This window comes from Salvelinus fontinalis, chromosome 5, assembly GCF_029448725.1.
Source record: "Salvelinus fontinalis isolate EN_2023a chromosome 5, ASM2944872v1, whole genome shotgun sequence".
NCBI lineage: Eukaryota > Metazoa > Chordata > Actinopteri > Salmoniformes > Salmonidae > Salvelinus > Salvelinus fontinalis.
The window spans coordinates 10177601-10201829 of record NC_074669.1 but is presented as its reverse complement, the minus strand read 5'-3'; the positions used below and the strand labels follow the sequence as shown (position 1 = coordinate 10201829).

The window sequence follows — 24229 nt, the reverse complement described above, 5'->3', positions numbered from 1 at the left end:
GGGAAATTATAATGTAAATGTTGTTGACCTGTTAAACATAATTTAAGAATGATTAAATTACGAATATGTTGTTGTTTTACAATTTTAGGAACTCTTAAAAAGAAGCTCTACCAGGGTGAAAGAGTTGTCCATTAAGCTAGACTACAGTGCATTCGGAAAGTATTCAGACCCCTTCACTTTGTACACATTTTGTTATGTTACAGCCTTATTCTAAAATTGATTAGATAGTTTTTTTTCTCTCATGAATCTACACACAATACCCCATAATGGCAAAAACATGTTTTTTTTAGAATTTTTTGCTAATTTGTTCAACAACAAAAAAATGCAAATATCACATTTATATAAGTATTCAGACCCTTTTCTTAGTACTTTGTTGAAGCACCCTTGGCAGCGATTACAGCATCAAGTCTTCTTGGGTATGATGCAACAAGCTTGGCACATCTGTATTTGGGGAGTTTCTCCCATTCTTCTCTGCAGATCCTCTCAAGCTCTGTCACAGGTTGGATGGAGGGTGTTGCTGCACAGCTATTTTCAGGTCTCTCCAGAGATGTTCAATCGGGTTCAAGTCCAGGCTCTGGCTTGGCCACTCAAGTACATTCAGAGACTCGTCCCAAAGCCACTCCTGCATTGTCTTGGATGTGTGCTTAGGGTCGTTGTCCTGTTGGAAGGTGAACCTTTGCCCCAGTCTGAGGTCCTGAGCGCTCTGGAGTAGGTTTTCATCAAGGATCTCTCAGTACTTTATTCTGTTCATCTTTTCCTCGATCCTGACTAGTCTCCCAGTCACTGCTGCTGAAAAACATCCCCACAGCATGATGCTGCCACCACCATGCTTCACCGTAGGGATGGTGCCAGGTTTCCTCCAGATGTGCACTTGGCATTCAGGCCAAGAGAATCTTATTTATCATGGAATGAGAGTCTTTAGTTGCCTTTTGGCAAACTCCAAGCAGGCTGTCATGTGCCTTTTACTGAGGAGTGGGTTCCATCTGGCTACTCTACCATAAAGGCCTGATTGGTGGAGTGCTGCAGAGATGGTTGTCCTTCTGGAAGGTTCTCCCATCGCCCCAGAGGAACTCTAAAGCTCTGTCAAAGTGACCATCGGGTCACCTCCCTGACCAAGGCCCTTCTCCCCCGATTGCTCAGTTTGGCCGGGCGGCCAGCTCTACGAAGAGTCTTGGTGGTTCCAAACTTCTTCCATTTAAGAATGATGGAGGCTACTGTGTTCTTGGGGACATTCAATGCTGCAGACATTTTTTTGTACCTTTCCCCAGATCTGTGCCTCGACACAATCTTGTCTCGGAGATCAAAGGATAATTCCTTCAACATCATGGCTTGATTTTTGCTCCGGCTTGCACAGTCAACGGTGGGACCTTATATAAACAGGTATAAACCTTTCCAAATCATGTCCAATCAATTGAATTTACCAAAGGTCGACTTGACTCATGTTGTAAAAACATCAAGGATGATCAATGGAAACAGGATGTACCTAAACTCAATTTCGAGTCTCATCGCAAAGGGTCTGAATATTCATGTAAATAAGGTATCTGTTTTTTTATATTTAATACATTTCTAAAAACCTCTTTTTCCTTTGTCATTATGGGGTATTGTGTGTAGACTGCTGAGGATTTGTAGTTATTTAATCAATTTTAGAAAAAGGCTGTAACGTAACAAAATGTGGATAAAGTCAAGATGTCTGAATACTTTCTGAAGGCACTGTATGTAGCTTTTTGGGTGACCCGACCAAATTCACAGAAATGTGAGTTATAGATATTTCATTCTCATTGTCAGCAAGTCTAAGATGCGATAGATATGTTCTATGTGAACTAGTTCTTTGCTTCCCTTTCTCAAGTTCCGTTTTTGCATCTTTTACTTTAGGTTTTGTACACCAGCTTCAAACAGCTGAAAATACGATATTTTTGGTTATGGAAAATATATTTCACAGCGGTTAAGATTGTACAATGATTCTCTACATAATGACTGCTTGTTTTATCCATTTTCCATTATCACTAGCTTTGACTTAATACCATTCCTTTAAAGGTGTACTGTGCAGAAATAGCTCCGCCATTTCCTGGTTGCTAAAATTAGAATAGTTGGCCTAATTTCAGTTAATGTGACAAATATTGTCATGGGTTTTTTTTGGTCTGAAAAAAATACAAAGTTAATTTCAAATCCATATCATTATTCACTATCTGCTTGTTATATTCAATAAGTTTCACAATATCATTCATGTCATGTCAATTTACTGGTATTCTTATCATATAAACTGTAAACGCATTAATTTACATGCATTCTCATATTTTACCACACAAATTGATCATATATACTTTATATCAGTCCTCATTTAACTAGGCCTTTCTTCCATTATGAGTGAATGAAGCAGAAATAATGTAAATTCAAGTAGCATATTTTTAGATGATTTAAAAAGTCTATCCAAATTCCAATACAACATTTGTTTACTTTAATTGGGAAACTCAACCGGCTGGTTGGGATATTTGTGATGCATTATCTATCAAAGTTGTCATGCAAACAAATTCTTCATGTATAGCCTATACTGAGGATAAATTCACATACAATCCTTTTTCTGATTTTTAAAAATTGGTGTGCCAGTTATAAAGGCTTAAGACAGGATTGTCTAAATAGGCCTGGATCAGTACAGTGTTTCAGTTCCAATAAATATTAAGAGTATTGCACATTTGGCCATATCTTCTTATCCTCTTAGGTTAAGGTCTCAGAGCGGATCATCTTGAATGTATTAACAGAAAAGAGAGGGAAAAATAGTGTTTCAAGAGTATTGAGATGGCTCAAGATAGAGTACATGCCTGAGTGCCAAATAGTTGGGGGTTGCACTTTTGGGACTGTTCCATTTGTTCCAGGTTTGGAGTGGAGATGACCTTATTTCACAGATACATAATCAATCATCAATCAGTAAATTAATAGAGATGTCTTACTGGTCGTGGACCACCGTGGGGCCCTCCTTGGAGGAGCTCTCCTCCTTCACTAGGCTGAGCAGCTCAAAGGTGCTGCTGATGGGGCTGTCTGGGTTGGGCCAGTGAGGCGCCCGGTAGTGCCTCACCTCCAGAACATAGTCATCCTGGCCCAGAGGGAGACAACAACACACAATCAGAGAGAGGGAGAGAGGGAGAGAGAGAGAGAAAGTGTTTGTGTGTTCTGGGGTTGCATATTTTGGGGAATATTCAGAAGTGGAAACTTTCCGTGGGAATTAACGGAATATATGGGAATTAACGGGAATATATGCAAATTAATATTAATACCATTTAAATTAAGATGTTTTTTGCATTGGATATATTTACCATATCATGAAGACAGAAACATAAACCTTTTACCTTAAGTAGACATAATTGCAAATTATTAAATCCTTCCAATAGAAATAAAAATATAAACTATTTAATTATGAATTGAACTTTAATTAAATGAGTTGACTCTTCACATGGGACGATTTCACTGAACAACAAAAGGGAATACTGAATGATCCACAATGATCCATTGCATCTCCCAAAAACATTATCAACATACATCTGTAAAATTATAGTCTAGAAACTAAAGCTTTGGTTGTCTTCCTCTCAGGCTTCCATGTCTTCTCCCTGGACCTCTTCAATGTCCACCTCTTGAACATCAGACTCTGAGGCCTCATCTTCACTGTCACTTTCCAACCTTGGTGAGGATGGCTCAAAAAGCCTAAAATTTGCCCGGATGGCCAACCAATTGTTCAACCCTTGTATTGGTCAGCCTGTTGCGTGCTTTGGTGTGTGTGTTCCCAAACAAGGACCAGTTGCGCTCTGAGGCGGCTGATGTTGGTGGGATTTGGAGGATGATGGAGGCAACAGCGGAAAAAGCATCCGATCCACAAAGTCCCTTCCACCAGGTGGCTGATGAGATATATGTTGGCACGACTGCCATATTGCATCTCCATTCCAAAGCCCTTGCTTGGAAGTGTTCTTCGCCAGACTGCCAAGAACCATGACCTCATCCAGGCCAAGGTGGCGAGACATGGTAGTGATGACACCATAGGCCTTGTTGATCTCTACACCAGACAGGATGTTGTTGCCAGCATACTTTGGGTCCAACATGTACGCTGCAGCGTGTATGGGCTTCAGGCAGAAGTCTTCACGCTTTTTGATGTATTTCAGAACTGCAGTTACCTCTGTGTGGAGCAACAGTGAAGTGGGCAGGGCAGTACGGATTTATTCTCTTACATCTGCAAGCAGAGTCTGAACATCAGACAGGATGGCATTGTCTCACTCAATCCGTGCAATGGCTACTCCTATAGGTTTCAGGAGTTTCAGGCTGCTTACCACTCTCTCCTAAAATACATCATCTAGGAGGATCCTCTTGATGGGGCGGTCCATATCAGCAGACTATGATATGGCCATTTCTTGGAGAGACTCATTCCCCTCCAGGAGACTGTCAAACATGATGACAACACCACCCCAACGGGTGATGCTGGGCATCTTCAATGTGGTGCTCTTATTCTTCTCACTTTGCTTGGTGATGTAGATTGCTGCTATAACTTGATGACCCTTCACATACCTAACCATTTCCTTGTCTCTCTTGTAGAGTGTATCCATTGTTTTCAGTGCCATGATGTCCTTGAGGAGTAGATTCAATGCATGAGCCGCACAGCCAATGGGTGTGATGTGAGGGTAGGACTTTAGACCAAGCAGTCTTCATGTTCGCAGCATTGTCTGTCACCAGTGCAAATATACCTTCTGTGGTCCAAGGTCATTGATGACTGCCTTCAATGAAGAGACCTCTGTGTCTGTTGTCCCTTGTGTCTGTACTCTTGTAGAATACTGGTTGAGGGGTGGAGATGATGTAGTAAATTCCTTGCCTACGAACATTCAACCACCCATCAGTGATGATTGCAATACAGTCTGACTTCTCTATGATTTGCATGACCTTCACTTGAACTCTGTTGAACTCTGCATCCAGCAAATGAGTAAATAAAGCATGTCTGATTGGAGGGGTTTATGCTGGGCGAAGAACATTCAGAAATCTCTTCCAAATCACATTGCTTGTAAGCATCAGATGTGAACCAGTTGCATACACAGCTCGAGCAAGACATTCATCAAAACTTCTGATTCCAGGAGGACCATGAGAAGTTCCTATCGATAAGGTGTCTGAATCATCATTTTCACCTCAAATTGAAGTAGAGGGTCTTTTGTCAGAGGTTGTTTGTTGTGAGCGCTGAGGGAACTTTATGCACTTGGCCAGATGATTCTGCATCTTTGTTGCATTCTTCACATATGATTTCGTGCAGAATTTGCAAATGTACACATCTTTTCCTTCTACATTAGCTGCAGTGAAATGTCTCCACACATCAGATAGTGCCCGTGGCATTTTCCTGTAAAGATTACAAAGAAAATAACAAATACAATTCCAAGTACAGATAAATAGTTAAGCAGTTAGATTAAACAACTATTTTGTAAGATAAATGTTTTAAAATAAAACATGTATGGAAACAGGTGAATTAACACTCCTCAGTTAGCAGGCTCAAGCAAGCTAAAACCCACATGGTAGCAAAAACTAACCAGCAGAAATTGTTAGCAAGTTGGAAATTATTTAAACAGACTTTGCTGTAGGCTACTATTTACTAGCTAACAAAAAATCATGTCATAAAATATATTCACCCCCCCAGTATTGTAATCAAAACTTACAAGAAAGCATGTAGTACTAGGCTCAGAGAGTGTAGTAGTGTGTGCTCAATAGCATCTCAGTAGTGTGCAAGATCTTGAGAATCAGCTGAACATATGATGGAAGAGTGTACTGCACATGTGATGGAAGAATGCACTGTGCATGCAGAGGGTTGCAATTCCATTGAATTGGGGATAGTTTAATCATAATATGCCACAAGACCTAGAATTGCCTTATGTGTATCCCACAAAAAAGGTTCACTGTTATAAGCTAACTTTTTTGATGAATTTAAGCAAAATTCCCCAAATTCCAGGACTTAAGTTTCCATGAAAAATTTCCGAAAAAATTCTAGAAATTTACCGGAAAGTTTCCGAACCTTTGCAACCCTAGTGTGTTCACTATATATAGAAAGGTATGTGGACGCCCCTTCAAATTAGTGGGTTCGGCTATTTCAGCCACACCCGTTGCTGACAGGTGTATACAATTGAGCACACCACCGTACAATCTCCATAGACAAACACTGGCAATAGAATGGCCTTACTGAGGAGCTCAGTGACTTTCAACATGGCACTGTCATATGATGCCACCTTTCCAACAAGTCAGTTCGTCAAATATCTGCCCCCCTAGAACTGACGTGGTCAACTGTAAGTGCTGTTATTGTGAAGTGGAAACGTCTAGGAGCAACAACGGCTCAGCCGCGAAGTGGTAGGCCACATAAGCTCACAGAACGGGACCGCCGGTTGCACCACTCACTACCGAGTTCCAAACTGACTCTGGAAGCAACATCAGCACAATAACTGTTCATCGGGAGCTTCATGAAATGGGTTTCCATGGCCGAGCAGCCACACTCAAGCATAAGATGCACAATGCCAAGCGCTGGCTGGGGTGGTGTAAAGCTCGCTGCTATTGGACTCAGTTGAAATACGTTCTCTGGAGTGATGAATCACACTTCACCATCTAGCAGTCCGACAGATGAATCTGGGTTTGACGGATGTCAGGAGAACGCTACCTGCACAAATGTATAGTGCCAATTGTAAAGTTTGGTGGAGGAGGAATACTGGTCTGGGGCTGTTTTTTAATGGTTCGGGCTAGGCCCCTTATTTCCAGTGAAGGGAAATCTAACGCTACAGCATACAATCACATTCCAGACAATTCTGTGCTTCCAAATTTTTGGCAACAGTTTGGGGAAGGTCCTTTCCTGTTTTAGCATGACAATGCCCCTGTGCACAAAGTGAGGTCAACATAGAAAGGGTTTGTCGAGATTGGTGTGGAAGAGCTTGACTGGCCTGCACAGAGCCCTGACCTCAACCCCATCAAACACCTTTGGGATGAATTGGAACGCCGACTGCGAGCCAGGTCTAATCGCCCAACATCAGTGCCCGACCTCACTAATGCTCTTGTGGCTGAATTGAAGTTCCCGCAGCAATTGTTATTATTTTTTCTCGTATACATTTTAATCTCACTTTCTATCTACAAACTAAATATACTTTCCTGCAACCCTCCTCACACAATGTGGTACGGATCTGCTATTTTTATTCCTTATAACTGGAACCTCCATCAGGAGCTAGCCAGCTAACTTTGTTAGCCACGGCTAGCAGTCTTCACCTTTTAGCTCGGACACCGCTAGCTTAAGCTTGGACAATACATGCAAGTCTGCACAGCGCGATATCTACCCAGAGCATATCGGACTGCTTCTCCCTACCACATCACCGGATTCCTGCCGCTCTGGATCATTACACCGGATCATCGCAGCTAGCTAGCTGCTACCGAGTGGCTACTATTAGCTAACGCCTCTGTCCCAAAGCATGCACCAGCTAGCCTTGAGCTAGCCAACAGCTAGGCCCATATACCAGCAAATTCTAGGGCTACAATACCCCTTTTGCTAATTGCCCTGGACCCTTTGTTGTCGACGTAGCGATGTCGCTGAAGACCCATCTTCTTGCCCCGGTCCGCTAGCTTTCTAAGCGCCATGTCTCCCCGTGTTATTGAAAGAGTCCAGGTGCATCAGCTGTGTAGGCGAGTAATCATAGGGTTCAAAGAACAGCAATAGTGCTTTCCTCACCATCAAAGAACAGCAAAGTGCTTTCCTCACCATCTTAAATAAGCATGCCCCATGATTTTGTTTTACAACTAAGAACATATATAGCCCTTGGTTCACTCCAGACTTGACTGTCCTTGACCAGCACAAAAACATACGGATGTGTACTGCATTAGCATCGAATAGCCCCCGCGATATGCAACTTTTCAGGGAAGTTAGGAACCAATATACACAGTCAGTTAGGAAAGCAAAGGCTAGCTTTTTCAAAAATAAATTTGCATCCTGTAGTACAAATTCCCCAAAGTTTTGAGACACTGTAAAGTCCATGGAGAATAAGAGCACCTCCTCCCAGCTGCCCACTGCACTGAGGTTAGGAAACACTGTCATCACTGATAAATCCACGATAATCGAGAATTTCAATAAGCATTTTTCTACGGCTGGCCATGCTTTCCACCTGGCTACCCCTACCACGGCCAACAGCACTGCACCCCCTGCAGCAACCCCCTGCAGCAACCCCTACCACTGCCTAAACGATATCATAACCGCCATCAATAAAATACAGTACTGCGCAGCCGTCTTTATCAACCTGGCCAAGGCGTTCGACTCTGTCAATCACCACATTCTTATCAGCAGACTCAACAGCCTTGGTTCCTCAAATGACTGCCTCGCCTGGTTCACTAACTACTTCTCAGATAGAGTTCAGCGTGTCAAATCGGAGGGCCTGTTGTCTGTACCTCTGGCAGTCTCTATGGGGGTGCCGCAGGGTTCAATTCTCAGGCCGACTCTTTTCTCTGTATATATCAATGATGTTTCTTTTGCTGCTGGTGATTCTCTGGTCCACCTCTACGCAGACGACACCATTCTGTATACATCTGGCCCTTCTTTGGACACTTAACAAACCTCCAGACGAGCTTCAATGCCATACAACACTCCTTCTGTGGCCTCCAACTGCTTTTAAATGCTAGTAAAACTAAATGCATGCTCTTCAACCGATCGCTGACCGCTCCCGCCCGGCCGACTAGCATCGACTTAGAATATGTGAACTACTACCTAGGTGTCTGGTTAGACTGTAAACTCTCCTTCCAGACTCACATTAAACATCTCCAATCCAAAATGAAATCTATAATCGACTTCCTTTTTCGCAACAAAGCCTCTTTCGATCATGCTGCTAAACATACCCTTGTAAAACTGACCATCCTACCAATCCTTGACTTCAGCGATGTAATTTACAAAATAGCCTCCAACACTCTACTCAGCAAATTAGATGTCGTCTATCACAGTGCCATCCGTTTTGTCACCAAAGCCCCATATACTACCCACCACTGCGACCTGTATGCTCTCGTTGGCTGGCCCTCGCTACATATTCGTCACAAACCCACTGGCTCCAGGTCATCTATAAGTCTTTGCTAGGTAAAGCCCTGCCTTATCTCAGCTCACTGGTCACCATTGCAACACCTACCCGTAGCACACGCTCCAGCAGGTTTATTTCACTGGTCATCCCCAAAGCCAACTCCCCCTTTGGCCGCCTTTCCTTCCAGTTCTCTGCTGCCAATGACTGGAACGAATTGCAAAAATCACTGAAGCTGGAGACTCATATCTCCCTCACTAACTTAAAGCATCAGCTGACAGAGCAGCTTACCGATCACTGCACCTGTAGACAGCCCATCTGTAAATAGCCCACCCAACTACCTCATCCACCATAATGTTATTTCTTTTTGCTCTTTTGCACCCCAGTATCTTTACTTGCACATCATCATCTGCACATCTATCACTCCAGTGTTAATGCTAAATTGTAATTATTTCGCAACTATGGCCTATTTATTGTCTTACCTCCCTAATCTTACTACATTTGCACACACTGTATATAGATGTTTCTATTGTGTTATTGAGTGTACGTTTGTTTATCCCATGTGTAACTCTGTGTTGTTTTTGTCGCACTGCTTTGCTTTATCTTGGCCAGGTCGCAGTTGTAAATGAGAACTTGTTCTCAACTGGCCTACCTGGTTAAATAAAGGTGAAATAAAAAAAATACATGTTCCAACATCTAGTGGAAAGCCTTCCTAGAAGAGTGGAGGCTGTTATAGCAGCAAAAGGGGGACCAACTCCATATTAATGACCATGATTTTGGAATGGGATGTTCAACGAGCAGATGTCCACATACTTTTGGTCATGTAGTGCATGCGTGCGCCTGTGTGCGCGCGCGTGTGTGTGTGTGTGTTGAAAGTGTTCCAGTGATTGGTGGTGCAGATGGCTGGGTCTAAACTGTGTGAAAAATAACAGCTGTGCTCCATTGAGGCATGGGGAATGTGTATTGAATTTCCACCCTTTTCACTGGCCATTTGGTTTCACCATGGGCTAAGATCCAGGAAGAGATAAGCAGAACAACTCCATGCAATAAGCATTTCCTTGTTGCTATATATTACATCTGTGTATCAATTCAGTGGTTTAATGGTTGTTTGGGTAGAGACACAGTGTTAACATTTGATGAGCACTAGCGACTGGTCCATAGTGACTGGTCCATAGTGACTGGTCCATTCTATGAAGCTGATATTTTTGTTATGATCCCACAGTCTGTGGCTAATCTCCCTCTCTCCAATGTAGTTAGTCTGTTCTATGTAGTTGATGATGTTAGTGTGACTTATCTTACTTATCAAGCTGATCTCCCTGGTTTTACTGATCACCCTCAGCTGATCTCCCTAGTTTTACTGATCACCCTCAGCTCATCTCCCTAGTTTTACTGATCACCCTCAGCTCATCTCCCTAGTTTTACTGATCACCCTCAGCTCATCTCCCTAGTTTTACTGATCACCCTCAGCTCATCTCCCTAGTTTTACCGATCCCCCTCAGTTCATCTCCCTAGTTTTAAAGATCTCCCTCAGCTCATCTCCCTAGTTTTAAAGATCTCCCTCAGCTCATCTCCCTAGTTTTAAAGATCTCCCTCAGCTGATCTCCCTGGTCTGAGCTGATCTCCCTCAGCTGATCTCCCTGGCCTTACTGATCTCCCTCAGCTGATCTCCCTGGTCTTACTGATCTCCCTCAGCTGATCTCCCTGGCCTTATTGATCTCCCTCAGCTGATCTCCCTGGCCTTACTGATCTCCCTCAGCTGATCTCCCTCAGCTGATCTCCCTGGCCTTACTGATCTCCCTCAGCTGATCTCCCTGGCCTTACTGATCTCCCTGGCCTTACTGATCTCCCTCAGCTGATCTCCCTGGTCTTACTGATCTCCCTCAGCTGATCTCCCTGGTCTTACTGATCTCCCTCAGCTGATCTCCCTGGTCTTACTGATCTCCCTCAGCTGATCTCCCTGATCTCCCTCAACTGATCTCACCTGTGTAGCCTCCAGGACGTAGTGCTGCACCACCAGCATCTCCTCGTTGGCCAGACACATGTGGTTCTCGCTCCGGAGGGTCACTGTGAACGCCTCACAGCTGATTGGCTGCTCCTTGCGGGGCCAGTACACGTATGGCTCCTCCCCCTCTGTCTGAGAACACAGATGTGGTAAGGACTTCCTGTTTGAGGCACAAAATGGCTGCCATACATACATCAGAGGTTTTGAATCCAGGACGACAGATAGATACCTACCAGGCTTGGTGTTCCCGGCAGTGTGACTATGACCTGAGCGTTGTGATCCCAGATCATCCTCCAGAAGTCTGTCACCGTGCCGGCCAGCGGGTTTTGGGTCACGATGAACTCAGTGCTCTGCCGGTACCCCTGGGGAACACAACCGGTGGCAGAACATTGAGACCTGAATCCGATCGCCAATATGGACAGGAAACCAAAAGTAAAATTTACTGGAAATGTGTTACTATGTGTAACTATGTAGTTAGAAGAGTCACAGTGACAGATACTATCTAGAATGGTTTGGTTCTTACCGTGAGGTATGAGGCGTTGATGTAGTCTGATGTAGTTTCTCCCGCCACTGTGGACAGACAAACCCGTGACCTTTCAACTGGAGAAAAAGCCAGACGTTGTTAAATTTCCTCATAAGGTATACAGAATGTAATTTTGTAGAATATTACTATTAGAATGGTTAGCTTTACCAGAGCGGCATTACTAAACCATTACCATTGCTTTACCTACATAACATGATTTTTGCCTTAAACCAAACAAAAACAAAATGTGCCTCAAGGTCCATGCTCTCAAATAACTCCTTTGCTTTTCTTTTTTTAGTACAGTTTTAGTTAGGAGGGGTTAAAGTGTGCGGGAATTTTGCTAAATGTTCTATTGAAAGTGACAATGTTGAGGTTGAGTGCTGGTCGAAATCCAACCTGAAATGTAAAAAAAGGTCTCATTGTCTACACTGTTCACAGTCGTGGTGGTTGCTGTTCCAAGGTTAAGAGGAGAGGAGGTTTTTAAAGTGCTGGAACCTTTCAACGTATGAACAAACCTGTATGTAACTCACCGGGTATTAAAGAGGAGTTTCTGTTCTTCTCTCTGTTACACTCTTTCAGGGCTGCTGAGTAGTCGCACTGTATGGCATTGGACGAGGATATCAGCTGCAATCACATTGGAACCAAGGAGCAGATTAACTGTTAGTATTTAAAAATGTGCCAGCGGTTGTACCTGCTCTTTTCAGAGGACAAAGAAAGACAACCGATAGACTTATTGTTCTCCAAATGTATGTTTTACTTTTAGTTCTGCCCTTTATGCCCTACTGGAGTTCTTATGGAAAGTTTACCATTGTAAATCTACAGTAAATGTAAATACTAGCACTATGACTTGTTAATAACATATGTCCTTACCTTAAACTGTTTCTCTAGCTGCGTCCTGCCGGAGGGCCCTGGGGTCAGGAGGTCGTTGACGTAGCTGTGGATGCGGCTGGAGGGAACCTCAGTCTCCTTGCCCAAGATGGCCTCCACTAGAGCATCGTGGATGAACACATACTGCTCCTGAATGCACAGGGAAAGTAGGGGTTGAAAGCCTTAGTTGGGTGTTGACATTCGTACTGTTCTGGTTAAGGTGACTAATCTTACTGTAGTGGATCCATTGTTTTCTTGTTGGTATCAGACCTGGGTTCAAATAGTATTCTTTCAAATTATTTAGAGGCATTTGATGGAGCTTTCCATTTGATGAGGCTCCAACAGAACAGTCCCAAAAGTGCAAACCCCGCCCATCTGGACTGAGCTCTCACCTCTGTCTGTACCAGGTAGTTCCTCTGTGTGCGGATGTGTTTGAGGAAGCCCATGATGTTGACCGTGCCCTCTTCTTTGATCTGCTTCAGCATGCTATCCAACACTATGTAGGTTCCAGTCCTGCCAACCCCTGCACTGGAAACACACACACAAGAGAGGTTCACAATATATTCTGAATCCTGGTATTTCAATTTCCACTTTAGTTCTCTATGAAATAACCTTCCATGTTGAACTTAACAGCTGGACAAGGTGAAAGTGGCTGTTAAGTGATATAATGGAGGACCATGTCCATTCTATTCTAGTTCTATGCCGGTCGGAATGTAAATGTACTTCCTGAATTGAAACATTCACGTATAGAAGAAGATACATCTTTTTATTGACTGAATTTAAATGGAATTTCAGTTGAAACAAATGGCCTTGATTTTAAAGCTGTTCTATACATTCTACATAGATGCATATATACATGTTCATTCTATATCTATGGCCTCCTACCTGCAGTGCACTACGATAGGCCCCATGTCATCTGTCCTGGCTTTGGAGGACTTCTGGACGAAGGTGAGCACGGGCAGAGTGTACTCGGGCACGCCCATATCTGGCCACTGAGTGTAGTGATACTGGGTCACGGTCCGATCGTTAATCCGCCCCTTCAGAGAAACCTGGGGGTTGGTGGGAGGAAACAGGAAGTTGTAAGCAGGATGGGACACAAAATGGCTGTCAATGTGACACTTGGGATTCGTAGTTCCATAATAAATGTTCAGAAGTAGTTATGAGGCAGCGCTTTAACTAACTTGGAGGGGAGGTGCAACCGATGTAGATGATACAGTGAGGACGTAGAGGTTAAACTATTGAGGTAAATGTGATGTAAATAGTGTGACCTCTAACCTTTTTGACCTTGGTGTTCCTGAGGGTGAAGGTTCTCTGGGTGTAGTGGGCCAGAACCTTACTGCTCTTCACCGTCACCAGGAAACCACCGTACTCTTCCTGGCTCTCCAGGGGCCAGTACTGGTCACACTTCCTCTGACATACATGACCAAACACTTTAGAATAATTTCATGAATAAACTATTTATGAACTATTACTAAATATGCTCAAGCATTACAACACTTCAGCATTTACAGGATGCATAAGCAGTTATAATGGCCCTGGTTTCTCACCCGTCCCTTCTCTACCAGGTTGGTAATCATGATGATGACGCCCACGTTCTGTTCCCACACCATCCTCCAGAAGTCCTCGGTGCTGGACTTGAGGGGGCCCTGGGCTGCGATGTAGGCCCTGGACTTGTTGAAACCCTGTGGAGGGTAGGGAGGGAAAGAGAAAGCGTGAACAACAGATTAGCTACTGATACATCAGCAAGACATTTGCCCTCATAACAAATCAAATCGTATGTCACTTGCTTCGTCAACAACAAGTGTAGACTAACAGTGAAATGCTTACTTAAAGGTCATTTTCTACTATTGTGCACGGAGAGAAATGCAAGAGAATTGCTTACGTCAACGTAGTTTGCGTTAATGTAATCTCTACTCTTCCCATCTTTGTCAGCCTGGGTTGAGAGTCTTACTCGGCTGTGGTCATCTAGGAGTAGAGGAGGAAAGATAAGCTGGGTGCATTCAAGAATGTATGTGTGTGTACATGTGTTTGAAGGTGCGTGTTTGACTAACAGGCCAGGATATTAACGTATCGGTTCTTGTTCTTGTTGTCTGGATGGTTGGAGCCGTCTGTGGTGATACCTAGGTCCACCTTGCACACCTGCACCGCCTAAAAGAAAACACATGGCCTTAAATCCCACCATCCTTTTACTACGCAGTCAAACTAGAATGTGTCATCATCCACAACAAAAACGTCAACATGGGCAGCTGGAAATGTGGAGAACATCTACACGCGACTACTACAGAAAAAAAAGGGAGACGTAGCTTACCTCATAACACTCTTTCAATATCTAACGGGGAGGGGGAATGCAAAAAGCACAGCAATGAAATTTCATGACACATGGTTAGCAAAAAAACATGCAAATAAATAACAAGAAAACAGTTTATGGGGAAATGTCAACTTCAAGACAGTGTTTATGCGATCAACAGGATTCAGTCCATGTACCATGTTCATGTCCTTAGCTTTGACTTACAAACCTATGTTTGTGTTATTGACAACATTTACACATGTATGCATTTATACAGTACTGATAAAATGCCAAGCTAGGATTTATATGGTAAGCAATGGTAAATATGTAGTTTAACATGAGCAATCACTGCATAGTGTATTTTATTGATCTCTTATTTTACCAGGTAAGTTGACTGAGAACACATTCTAATTTACAGCAACGACCTGGGGAATAATTACAGGGGGGAGGGGAGGGGATGAATGAGCCAATTGGAAGCTGGTGATGATTAGGTTGTATGAGGGCCAGATTGGGAATTTAGCCATGACAAGCCATGACAACTGGGTTAACACCCCTACTCATATGATAAGTGCCATGAGTTATTTAGTGACCACAGAGAGTCAGGACACCCGTTTAACGCCCCATCTGAAAGACAGCACCCTACACTGGGCAATGTCCCCAATCACTGCCCTGGGGCATTAAGATATTCTTTTTTCGATCAGGAAAGGAAAGAGTGCGAGAGGAGAGGAAAGAGTGCCTCCCACTTTCAGCAGTATCTGGTTTCCCATCCAGCGACCGACCTGCACCAACTCTGCTTAGTTTCAGAGGCAAGCCAGCAGTGGGATGCAGGGTGGTATGCTGCTGGTGTATAATGTGATATATTTGTAAGTCTCAGTGGTAAGGACAATAGACATGACTCCTCAGATGAATCTGGGCCAGAGACATACAATATCATGTAGCATGAGACAGAGAGAGAGTGTGAGTTTGAATGGCCATCACAGTGCAAAGCCTTCCACAAGTCTTCTGCATGCTTACCTTAAAATAATGACAGCCGCCGTGTAACATCGCAAATGACACATAACAGTTTCACAAGAAGGCTACATACAGAAAAGCTAAATTAAAGACAGACAGTTGTAAAATTAAAACATGCTGCCAAGTAATACTAATAATTTCTGTCATAATCCATATCCCGTGAGAGAACTGAAGCAGAATTTGACAGCACACCTCAAACTCTCTGGAGAATGCATTGGTGTGGTGGAGCTCCGTCACGTGCTTTACAAACTGCTTCACTGGAAGGGCTTTATGTTTATCTAAAGGCAGAGAGAAAGGGTTTTATTGATATCATCCACAAAAGTATTTTATCAGAACAAAAGTTTGAAACTTCCTACTCCGGCAGAAGCAGATGTTGAGTAAGTGAGTGTTAATGAAAGAGCTAAGCTTGGTGAAGATGGTGGACAGATGGAAAGAACACCTGTCCATATGTCTCTGTGCTTGTTAACACTTATCATATGCCAACTCTACTGAATTCTAGTTGATCCCATGGAAAAGGTGTGTGTGTGTGTGTGTGTGTGTGTGTGTGTGTGTGTGTGTGTGTGTGTGTGTGTGTGTGTGTGTGTGTACGACCTAGATTCAATCAGATCAAGCGTTAACCGGCGATAGCCAACACCCACATAGCTGATTTTGTGGTGTCGGAGGTGTAGCTGTGTTGGAGCTGACAAATAGGTGAGCAGCTGCTCTTGATCACCCGTCCCACTCATGTTAGAAGTTCAGAAGGAGAAAGTGTATGCTATATTGAAGTAATGATGCTCAAATTGAACATCATTCAACTAAATAATACAGGTTTCTATCATCCTATTGGAGGTGTAGATTCCATGTCACATTCCAGTGTTCCAACTTGACAATGGCAATATCCACTTTCGGTATAATGCCATGAGTTCTAACCCAGTTCCTCCTCCGACACCGCCAAAACAACTGCTATGCGGATGTCGGATAAAGCGGATCTGATTGAATAGAGCCCTTTGTCTCATAGAATGGTTACCTGTATCTGTACGCATGGATGTGGGTGAAACAGATATGACTCTGGGGGATGTGTTGTCCTCTATGTAGAAATGGGCAATCTGGAAACACTTCCTGTGGAAACAAATGTACGATGATACAAGTTAATCAACAGCACTCTTGTATAACTGCAGGTGTTGCCAGTTTCTTCTGTCTTTGTGACATATTGCCAATGCTATTATACTTTTGGTACAAAAAATGTTGCGTTTTCCATCTAATTTAACACAAATGAGGGATTTGTATGCATTGTTCTCATTTGGTGAAAAATGTGTTGAAAATTCTGTGACACAAAAACAAGAATATTGGAGTAATGCTTATGTAAATGTAATAAAACTGTAGATATATTTTTAAGACATAAAAAAATACAGCAGGCCTAAAAATGCTTTGTTGTTGTTTTTGAAGATAAAAAGCCAACCACCGATGTTGGAGAACATGGTAATCTGTCCGCAACACAGGAAAAAAGATGTTCCTTCTAATCCGGAACAGGTTTTTAACAGGATCACCACTGCATGTCTTTCTGATGAACCTGCGCCCAGCTAACCGAAAATGGACATCAACACACAGATTACTCTGGACATAAAAAAACAGCAAAGAGATGTCCCCGGTAGATTACATGTGTGCGTTTCTAAAAGACATCTCCACTTTGCTAACCCCAAATGCCCAGCTGTGGGGTGGCCAAATGAGCACCGTGTCACCGGAGGACGTGCAAGGACGCGACACAGAGGGGATTACAGCATTTCAGCCTCACGCCACTCATTTTACAAGACGCTGACACGAAGCCTTCATGTCGGACATAATGAGGCGCAGGCGCTTTCCCCTCTCCTACCCCGCCCAAGGCTCTGCCTGTTCTCCCTACTACCACACCCGAAGCCCTGCCTGTTCCCCCCCCTACCCCACCCGAGGCCCTGCCTGTTCCCCCCCTACCCCACCCGAGGCACTGCCTGTTCCCCCCCTACCCCACCCGAGGCCCTGCCTGTTCCCCCCTCCTACCCCACCCGAGGCCCTGCCTGTTCCCCCTCCTACCCCACCCAAGGCCCTGCCTGTTCCCCCTCCTACCCCACCCAAGGCCCTGCCTGTTCCCCCTCCTACCCCACCCAAGGCTCTGCCTGTTCCCTCTACTACCCCACCCGAGGCCCTGCCTGTTCCCCCCTACCCCACCCGAGGCCCTACCTGTTCCCCCCTCCTACCCCACCCGAGGCCCTGCCTGTTCCCCCCTCCTACCCCACCCGAGGCCTGCCTGTTCTCCCTCCTACCCCACCAAAGGCCCTGTTCCCTAACCACTGTATGACCCCGAGCCCCAAGCTCAACGCTCTACACTCTGAGTGAGGCATATCTCTTAGCTTTAATCCCTCATCGGCACCAAGATTATTACAGATTTAAAAAGAAAATACAATAACAGGGCAGAAAACATGAACAATATGTCACGTCTCCAGCCCAGTGGATGAGAAATGTACAGTTTTATGCGGCTTAAGTGTTTACATTTCTGACAAAGTGTCCTTGATCGGATTGCCGAAGTTGGTTATTTAACTGTCCAACCGGTCAGTTTGCCACCACAGTGAAAAGTATTACTTTTCTATGATCTCACAGTATGGGCAAAATGTCTTTATAACTAGAGACGGGCAACTCTGAATGATGGCACCTATGTGTAAGTGAATCTACCCAGACACATCAAAGCTAATGTGAAAAGCCAGACCTCAAACCGAAGCCCTGTTGAAGATATTGGATGTGTCATGGGGAAGTGTGTGAGAGTGAGAAAGAGATTGGGCCCATGTCAGAGGAGATTAGGTCTCACAGTGAGACAGACAAATATGTGGATCTTAAGGTCAACCTCGCTCCCTCTCTGCCACCCCCCACCTCGCTCCACCCGTGCCCCCTGATGTCTGGGGCGGCAGTGCCCCGTGTCTGGGGACAAAACAGACCCACTCCTCTGAGACAGATGAATAACAATATGACAGGTATCAGCCCTGCGGCAGTTCCACACAGCTGTCCCATAGGGAGGCAGAAAGCTTAATGGTGTCAGTATGTGTGTGGAGCCTATCAATGCAGAAAGAAAGCTGCTGTTCATGTAGCTTAGCTGTCAGGTTAAACAGATGATGGGTGGGTTCAGGGGGAATCGATGGGAGACGATTTCTCAACATCATCATCATTATGGAGCATATCATTATGGATCTTATAATAATCATCATTATGGATCAAATCATTATGGATCTTATAGTAATCATCATTGTGGATCTTATAATAATCATCAATATGGATCTTATAATAATCGTCATTATGGATCTCATAACAATCATCATTATGGATCTTATAATAATCATCATTATGGATCTCATAACAATCATCATTATGGATCTTATAATAATCATCATTGTGGATCTCATAACAATCATCATTATGGATCTTATAGTAATCATCATTATGGATCTTATAATAATCATCATTGTGGATCTCATAACAATCATCATTATGGATCTTATAATAATCATCATTATGGATCTTATAGTAATCATCATTGTGGATCTTATAATAATCATCATTATGGATCTTATAATAATCATCATTATGGATCTTATAGTAATCATCATTGTGGATCTTATAATAATCATCATTATGGATCTTATAATAATCATCATTGTGGATCTCATAACAATCATCATTATGGATCTTATAATAATCATCATTATGGATCTTATAATAATCATCATTATGAATATTATCTTCCTCCTCTACCTTCTCCACCTCCTTCACTTCTTCCTCCATATCCACCTCCTCATCCTCCAAACTCCACCTTCTCCTCCATATCCACCTCCTCCACCGCCTGCTCCTCCCTCTTACCTCCAGTAGATGAGGATTCCCACCAGGACGATGAGTCCCAGGAAGGTGAGGGTTGAGACCACTGCCAGAGGGACCATGGCCCTCCTCTCTCTCTCCCTGGCCAGACCCACCCTGGACTGATGGCTGCTGTTACTGGCCTCTAAGTGGTGGGGAGAGGGAAGAACAGATAAGACACACAACACAACTCAGACAACGTGTCATTCACTCATTCAACTACAACACATTGACTGACACACACGTCAACAGTAAATCAATCCACATACTCATCCAACTTACCTTCCAGTTCTAACACAGAGCTCCTCCTTGAACTACGGAACCTTGTTCATTTACATTTTAAACGCTACAGTAGACCTTCGCTTTAACATCTTCATACCCATTCAGCTAACAAATCTAAACCTATTGCTACTTCTCTAACCCATATACAATTGCGACAAAGATACGGATGAAAGTGAACACGAATGCTTTCACAAAGTTAACATGCACTACAGGTTAGTTCATGACAATGGCTCAATGCTTGATGCACACAATGGCTTAAATCTATGGGACTCTCAATGAGCGGAGACCAAAAAAGCCTATTGGCAAAACTGTGCTTCTATTGCAAAGGCTTGAATGCAGATGGACTTTCTATTAATTAGTTTTCTTGTCTATGGTCTGGATGTGGACAGATATATGGGATATTATAAAGGATTTTCAAGGTCACAAATCACAAAAGATTTGCGAGGGGTCCTGAGACTGTCTCAATGATTTGTGAATTACATTGACTGTATAAAGGGACATTAGACCGCTAGTGGTCTGCTAAGACTAAAACATATCAGTTTCGGTGCGAGTTGGGATTGGGAAGAGATCTGCTGCCCTCTGCTGGAGATGAAGTGCTATAACCAATGGAGTTCTTCACATGATGTTACAATACACAGTTGAGATAAAGGCATGTGCATGTTAATGTTAACGAATATAACACAAAACCCGTAACAAAGAACACTGAAATGATGATGACTGTGGACTGGATCATGAAAATGTTATAGAAAGCAGAAAGGCCATGACGGTGAACACACACACACAGAGGATTTTAGTTATCACAGAAAGGTGGTGTGTTAGGTGATGTGTCTCCTAAATTCCAGAGTATTTCCTCTTCCATTGGCATAGTTGAGCTGTAGTTTTCCCCAATCCGACAGGCGCAGCACTGTGCCTTGCCTTGATGTACGGGGAGATGTTGCCCACTTGTGGATGGTTCTTTACCTGCAACTGGCTCCTCCTCCTCCGAGTCTTTCTCTGTGCGCTCGGTGATAGTGAAGTCTGAGGACGTCTCGTTGTCGTACAGGCTCTCGCCCTGCCCCGAGCCACTCTCCACCTCCCCACCTAGCGACCAGGGCGCCGCCGCGGTCACCTCAGATACTGTTGCCGTGCTGCCTGCTGTATCCGTGGTGACGGCACTGCCGTTCTCGCTCTCAAAGTAGAACGATGAGGAGAGTTCTTCTGTGTCGATGTTGGGAGTGGTGGCGGCTTCAGAGGTGAGTGAGGGGGTGAAGGTGGGGATATAAGGGAGCGCGCCCTCCCCCGAGGCTGAACTCTGAACCCTGTCCCACTCCTCATCTAGCTCCTTCTGGGCTTCTCCCGACAGGTTCGAGCCAGAGGCACTACTGTCCACCGTCTGCAGTTCAGGGGGGAGGGTGGGGGTGAGGGGGGAGGCCGAGTAGGAGGAGGGGGGGGCCGAGGTTCGGAGGGCCGAGACCCAGTGGTCCTTGGAGCCGGACGGTGTGGCTGTAACAGAAACGAGCAGATCACTATGGAAACCTGAGAGAGGAGGATGAGGAGGAACAGGGGGAGAAGAGGAGGAAGAGAAGAGAGGCTGACCTCCAGATGGGTTGGGAGAGCCTCCCAAAGATGAATGGAGGAGATGGTCTAAACCGCTACCGGAGGAGTAGAGCGCTAGGCTAGCCGCCCACCAGTCAGACGTGGGCAGAGAGAGGTGAGGAGAGGCATGCAACCAGGAGGACGAGAAGCCATCCAGAGAACAGGTACACAACGACTCCACGCCATCGCTAGCTACCGTGATTCTAACATCACCAACACCACCGACGACAACACCCACCAGACAAGACTCTACTACACGGCCTGTAGCATAACTAGAGTCCCCCAGCCCGCCAGATACAGAGCCAGTGAGGCCCGGGGTGGCCCCGGACAGAGAGAAGTCACTAGAGAGGAGAAGAGAAGGCTGCAGGGAGAGAGAGGTTGCAGGGAGAGGTCTGAAGGCTAGCTCAGTGGGGGAGTCACGTAAGGTTTGAAGGGGGTGAGTGTCACTAAACATTGGTGGGTCACCCGAGGCCACAGACGAAGAACCAGACAACATATCACCATCACCACTATCATCACCAAAACCATGAGAGACGAATGTCTCCCAACCATACAGGGGGTGTGAGGTGTGAGGGAGGAGAGACAGGGTGGGGGAGGTAGTGAGGTACAAGTCACCACTAGACAACATTGCTGTAGCAGCATGCAGGGAGTCCAGAGCAGGAGGGGTCACAGACGACAAAGGTCTAGACGAGGGAGGGGCATGCAGGCAGGCGGTGGGGTCGTTGTTAGGGGTGGAGCCGGGGTTGCCAGGGGTCGACGTGTCACACACAGGGAGGGTGGAGGGGAGGAGCTCACCGTTGAACACCGGCTGCGTGGTCTGCAAGAGTGCCCCGGCGAAGGAGGCAGTGGATGAAAACAAGGGCATGCTGGGACTTGTAGGCCATGGTGGTTCTCCCTGAGAGAGGGAGGAGGTGGAAGTGGCCACGGTCCGGCTTTCCGGGAGCAGAGTGGCCATGGAAACACCGCTGCCTTTGCCGCTTGGGACGGTCACAGGACACGCCACCCCTCTGCCCTTCTCGGTCTTGGTTGATGAAGTGGTGATGTCATCAGTGCGTGATTGCGGAGTGGTCAGTGTAGTGGTATACTTCTGGGTTCTCCCCCTGCCTCTGCTGCCTGCTGAGACGGCCCCCTCTGCTGGTGCTCTGGTTGTGCTACGGTACCTCTCACTCTGCTCTGTGGAAGTCTGTGCTCGGTTGGGTTGAGTGGTCCTGGATGGAGTGCCTGGTGTGGGGGTTCTCCTCTGGACAAAAGGGGTGGTGGTTCTGATAGCAGGCAAGGGGAGGCTGGGTGGGCCAGTGGTTGCTGTGGGCCTGGTTCTCGTAGTGCTTTGGGTTGTCCAGTCCATGTCATTGTCCAGTTCTTCACCCGGTTCAGCCCAGGGTCCATAGTCCTCCTGGTGGGGAAATAAATTCAGAGTGCATGGGAAAATACTGAAGTCTTGTCATGAGACACTGCTCCTTGTCCTATATCCTACGTTTAAATGAATGCTTTTCGTGCAGTACGCTACCGACACTATCACCACATCGCATTCTGAAATAAGCTACATTTATGCAATATTATACTTACTTCCCATTCAAATTCAGTAGAATCTGGATAAGGTGTTGCCTCTGAAAAGAATCACAGATGATAGCGTTAGAAACAGAGTCGTGGGATTTCATACATAACAATGTACCTTCCCTACGAGCAAAGGACGTTGAGAATACATTACTGTACAGATGTAGGATCTTAATTTGAGCAGGGTGATCAATTAGGATCATACATCTGTAAACATGTTCATACGAATATCAAAGACAGTATGGCAATCGAAGAAAACAGCCTAGACATTGTTATGTGGGATTTGTTTTTCTTCAATTTAGATACAACTTTGACAATTACTAACAATGGCATTATAATCTAAGATATTGGTCCCATTGACAAACCCAACGATGTTGTAACAGACAAGCACTTCACTTGAAACGTACATCAAAATGTGACGGAGGAAATATCTACAGGGAAAAGTATCTGACAAAAACTCACACATACAAACATTGTGAGCCAATACGTGAAAACCATTCTGTTTCTGATGAAAACCTGAAGAGGCTTGACAAAAATCTTCGGAAGCTTGATATCCACTAAGGTCACATCTTTCAATGTGTCCACAGTATATGAAGCGGAAACTCATTAGATATAATATTAATCTATACTAGAAATCTTTGAGAATATGTTGCTGTCGGTGTAGATACCAGGTGAGGGAGAGAGAGAGAAACAATGAGACAACAACATGAGGGAGATATTTGGTTATATTGGGTAGAACTTCCGGTTCAGCACAAACTGAGTATTAACACACACACACACACACACACACACACACACACACACACACACACACACACACACACACACACACACTCTTACCTGGATTGGGCTAAATTATACATCATGGAGGCATCAGGCATGATCAGAATGTGTTTGTGAAGCATGAGGTGGGGTTTTAAAGAGTTAAGTGGAAATGGAAAGAATGAATGAATGAGTGCACAACCAGGCCTCACAAAGGACTTGTTTTGTCACCACAACTGTCACAGCGCTTTCGGTCACACAATTGTATCAAGTCATTTGGATGAGTGTGTACAATTCATGCACATTGAAATATGATGCAGAGGGTTTTTAGCAACAATACATTTGTTTATTATCAACTTCAGCAGATACAGAGTTCCCATCATTTCATAAAAATTACAAATGCTGCCCATAAGCAAACATTCTCTCACTGTGACCGGAGGAAATGGTGCCATTTCCAAATGTTTTGTCGTTTGTGTGAC

At 44.6% G+C, this 24229-nt stretch overlaps 1 protein-coding gene across 8 annotated transcripts in view; it reads right to left on the bottom strand.

Annotated features, from left to right (window-relative positions):
* Positions 1-24229, bottom strand: part of LOC129855080 (receptor-type tyrosine-protein phosphatase zeta-like) — a 119367-nt gene that overhangs the window by 3189 nt on the left and 91949 nt on the right. For 4 of the 8 annotated variants that reach the window (XM_055922374.1, XM_055922378.1, XM_055922380.1 and 1 more), the window contains 19 exons: positions 23001-23041; positions 22230-22827; positions 20820-21341; positions 19584-19722; positions 16732-16823; positions 15918-16003; positions 14736-14756; positions 14479-14575; positions 14310-14392; positions 13975-14109; positions 13703-13837; positions 13313-13476; positions 12820-12955; positions 12431-12577; positions 12091-12184; positions 11561-11637; positions 11271-11399; positions 11017-11169; positions 2946-3088 (listed from right to left, as the gene is read on the bottom strand). In XM_055922374.1, the coding sequence (XP_055778349.1) occupies positions 2946-3088; positions 11017-11169; positions 11271-11399; positions 11561-11637; positions 12091-12184; positions 12431-12577; positions 12820-12955; positions 13313-13476; positions 13703-13837; positions 13975-14109; positions 14310-14392; positions 14479-14575; positions 14736-14756; positions 15918-16003; positions 16732-16823; positions 19584-19722; positions 20820-21341; positions 22230-22827; positions 23001-23041 (2992 nt within the window). Of the gene's footprint in view, positions 1-2945; positions 3089-11016; positions 11170-11270; positions 11400-11560; positions 11638-12090; positions 12185-12430; positions 12578-12819; positions 12956-13312; positions 13477-13702; positions 13838-13974; positions 14110-14309; positions 14393-14478; positions 14576-14735; positions 14757-15917; positions 16004-16731; positions 16824-19583; positions 19723-20819; positions 22828-23000; positions 23042-24229 lie in introns of all 8 variants that reach the window. The other 4 variants (XM_055922377.1, XM_055922373.1, XM_055922375.1 and 1 more) reach the window with 4 other exon arrangements.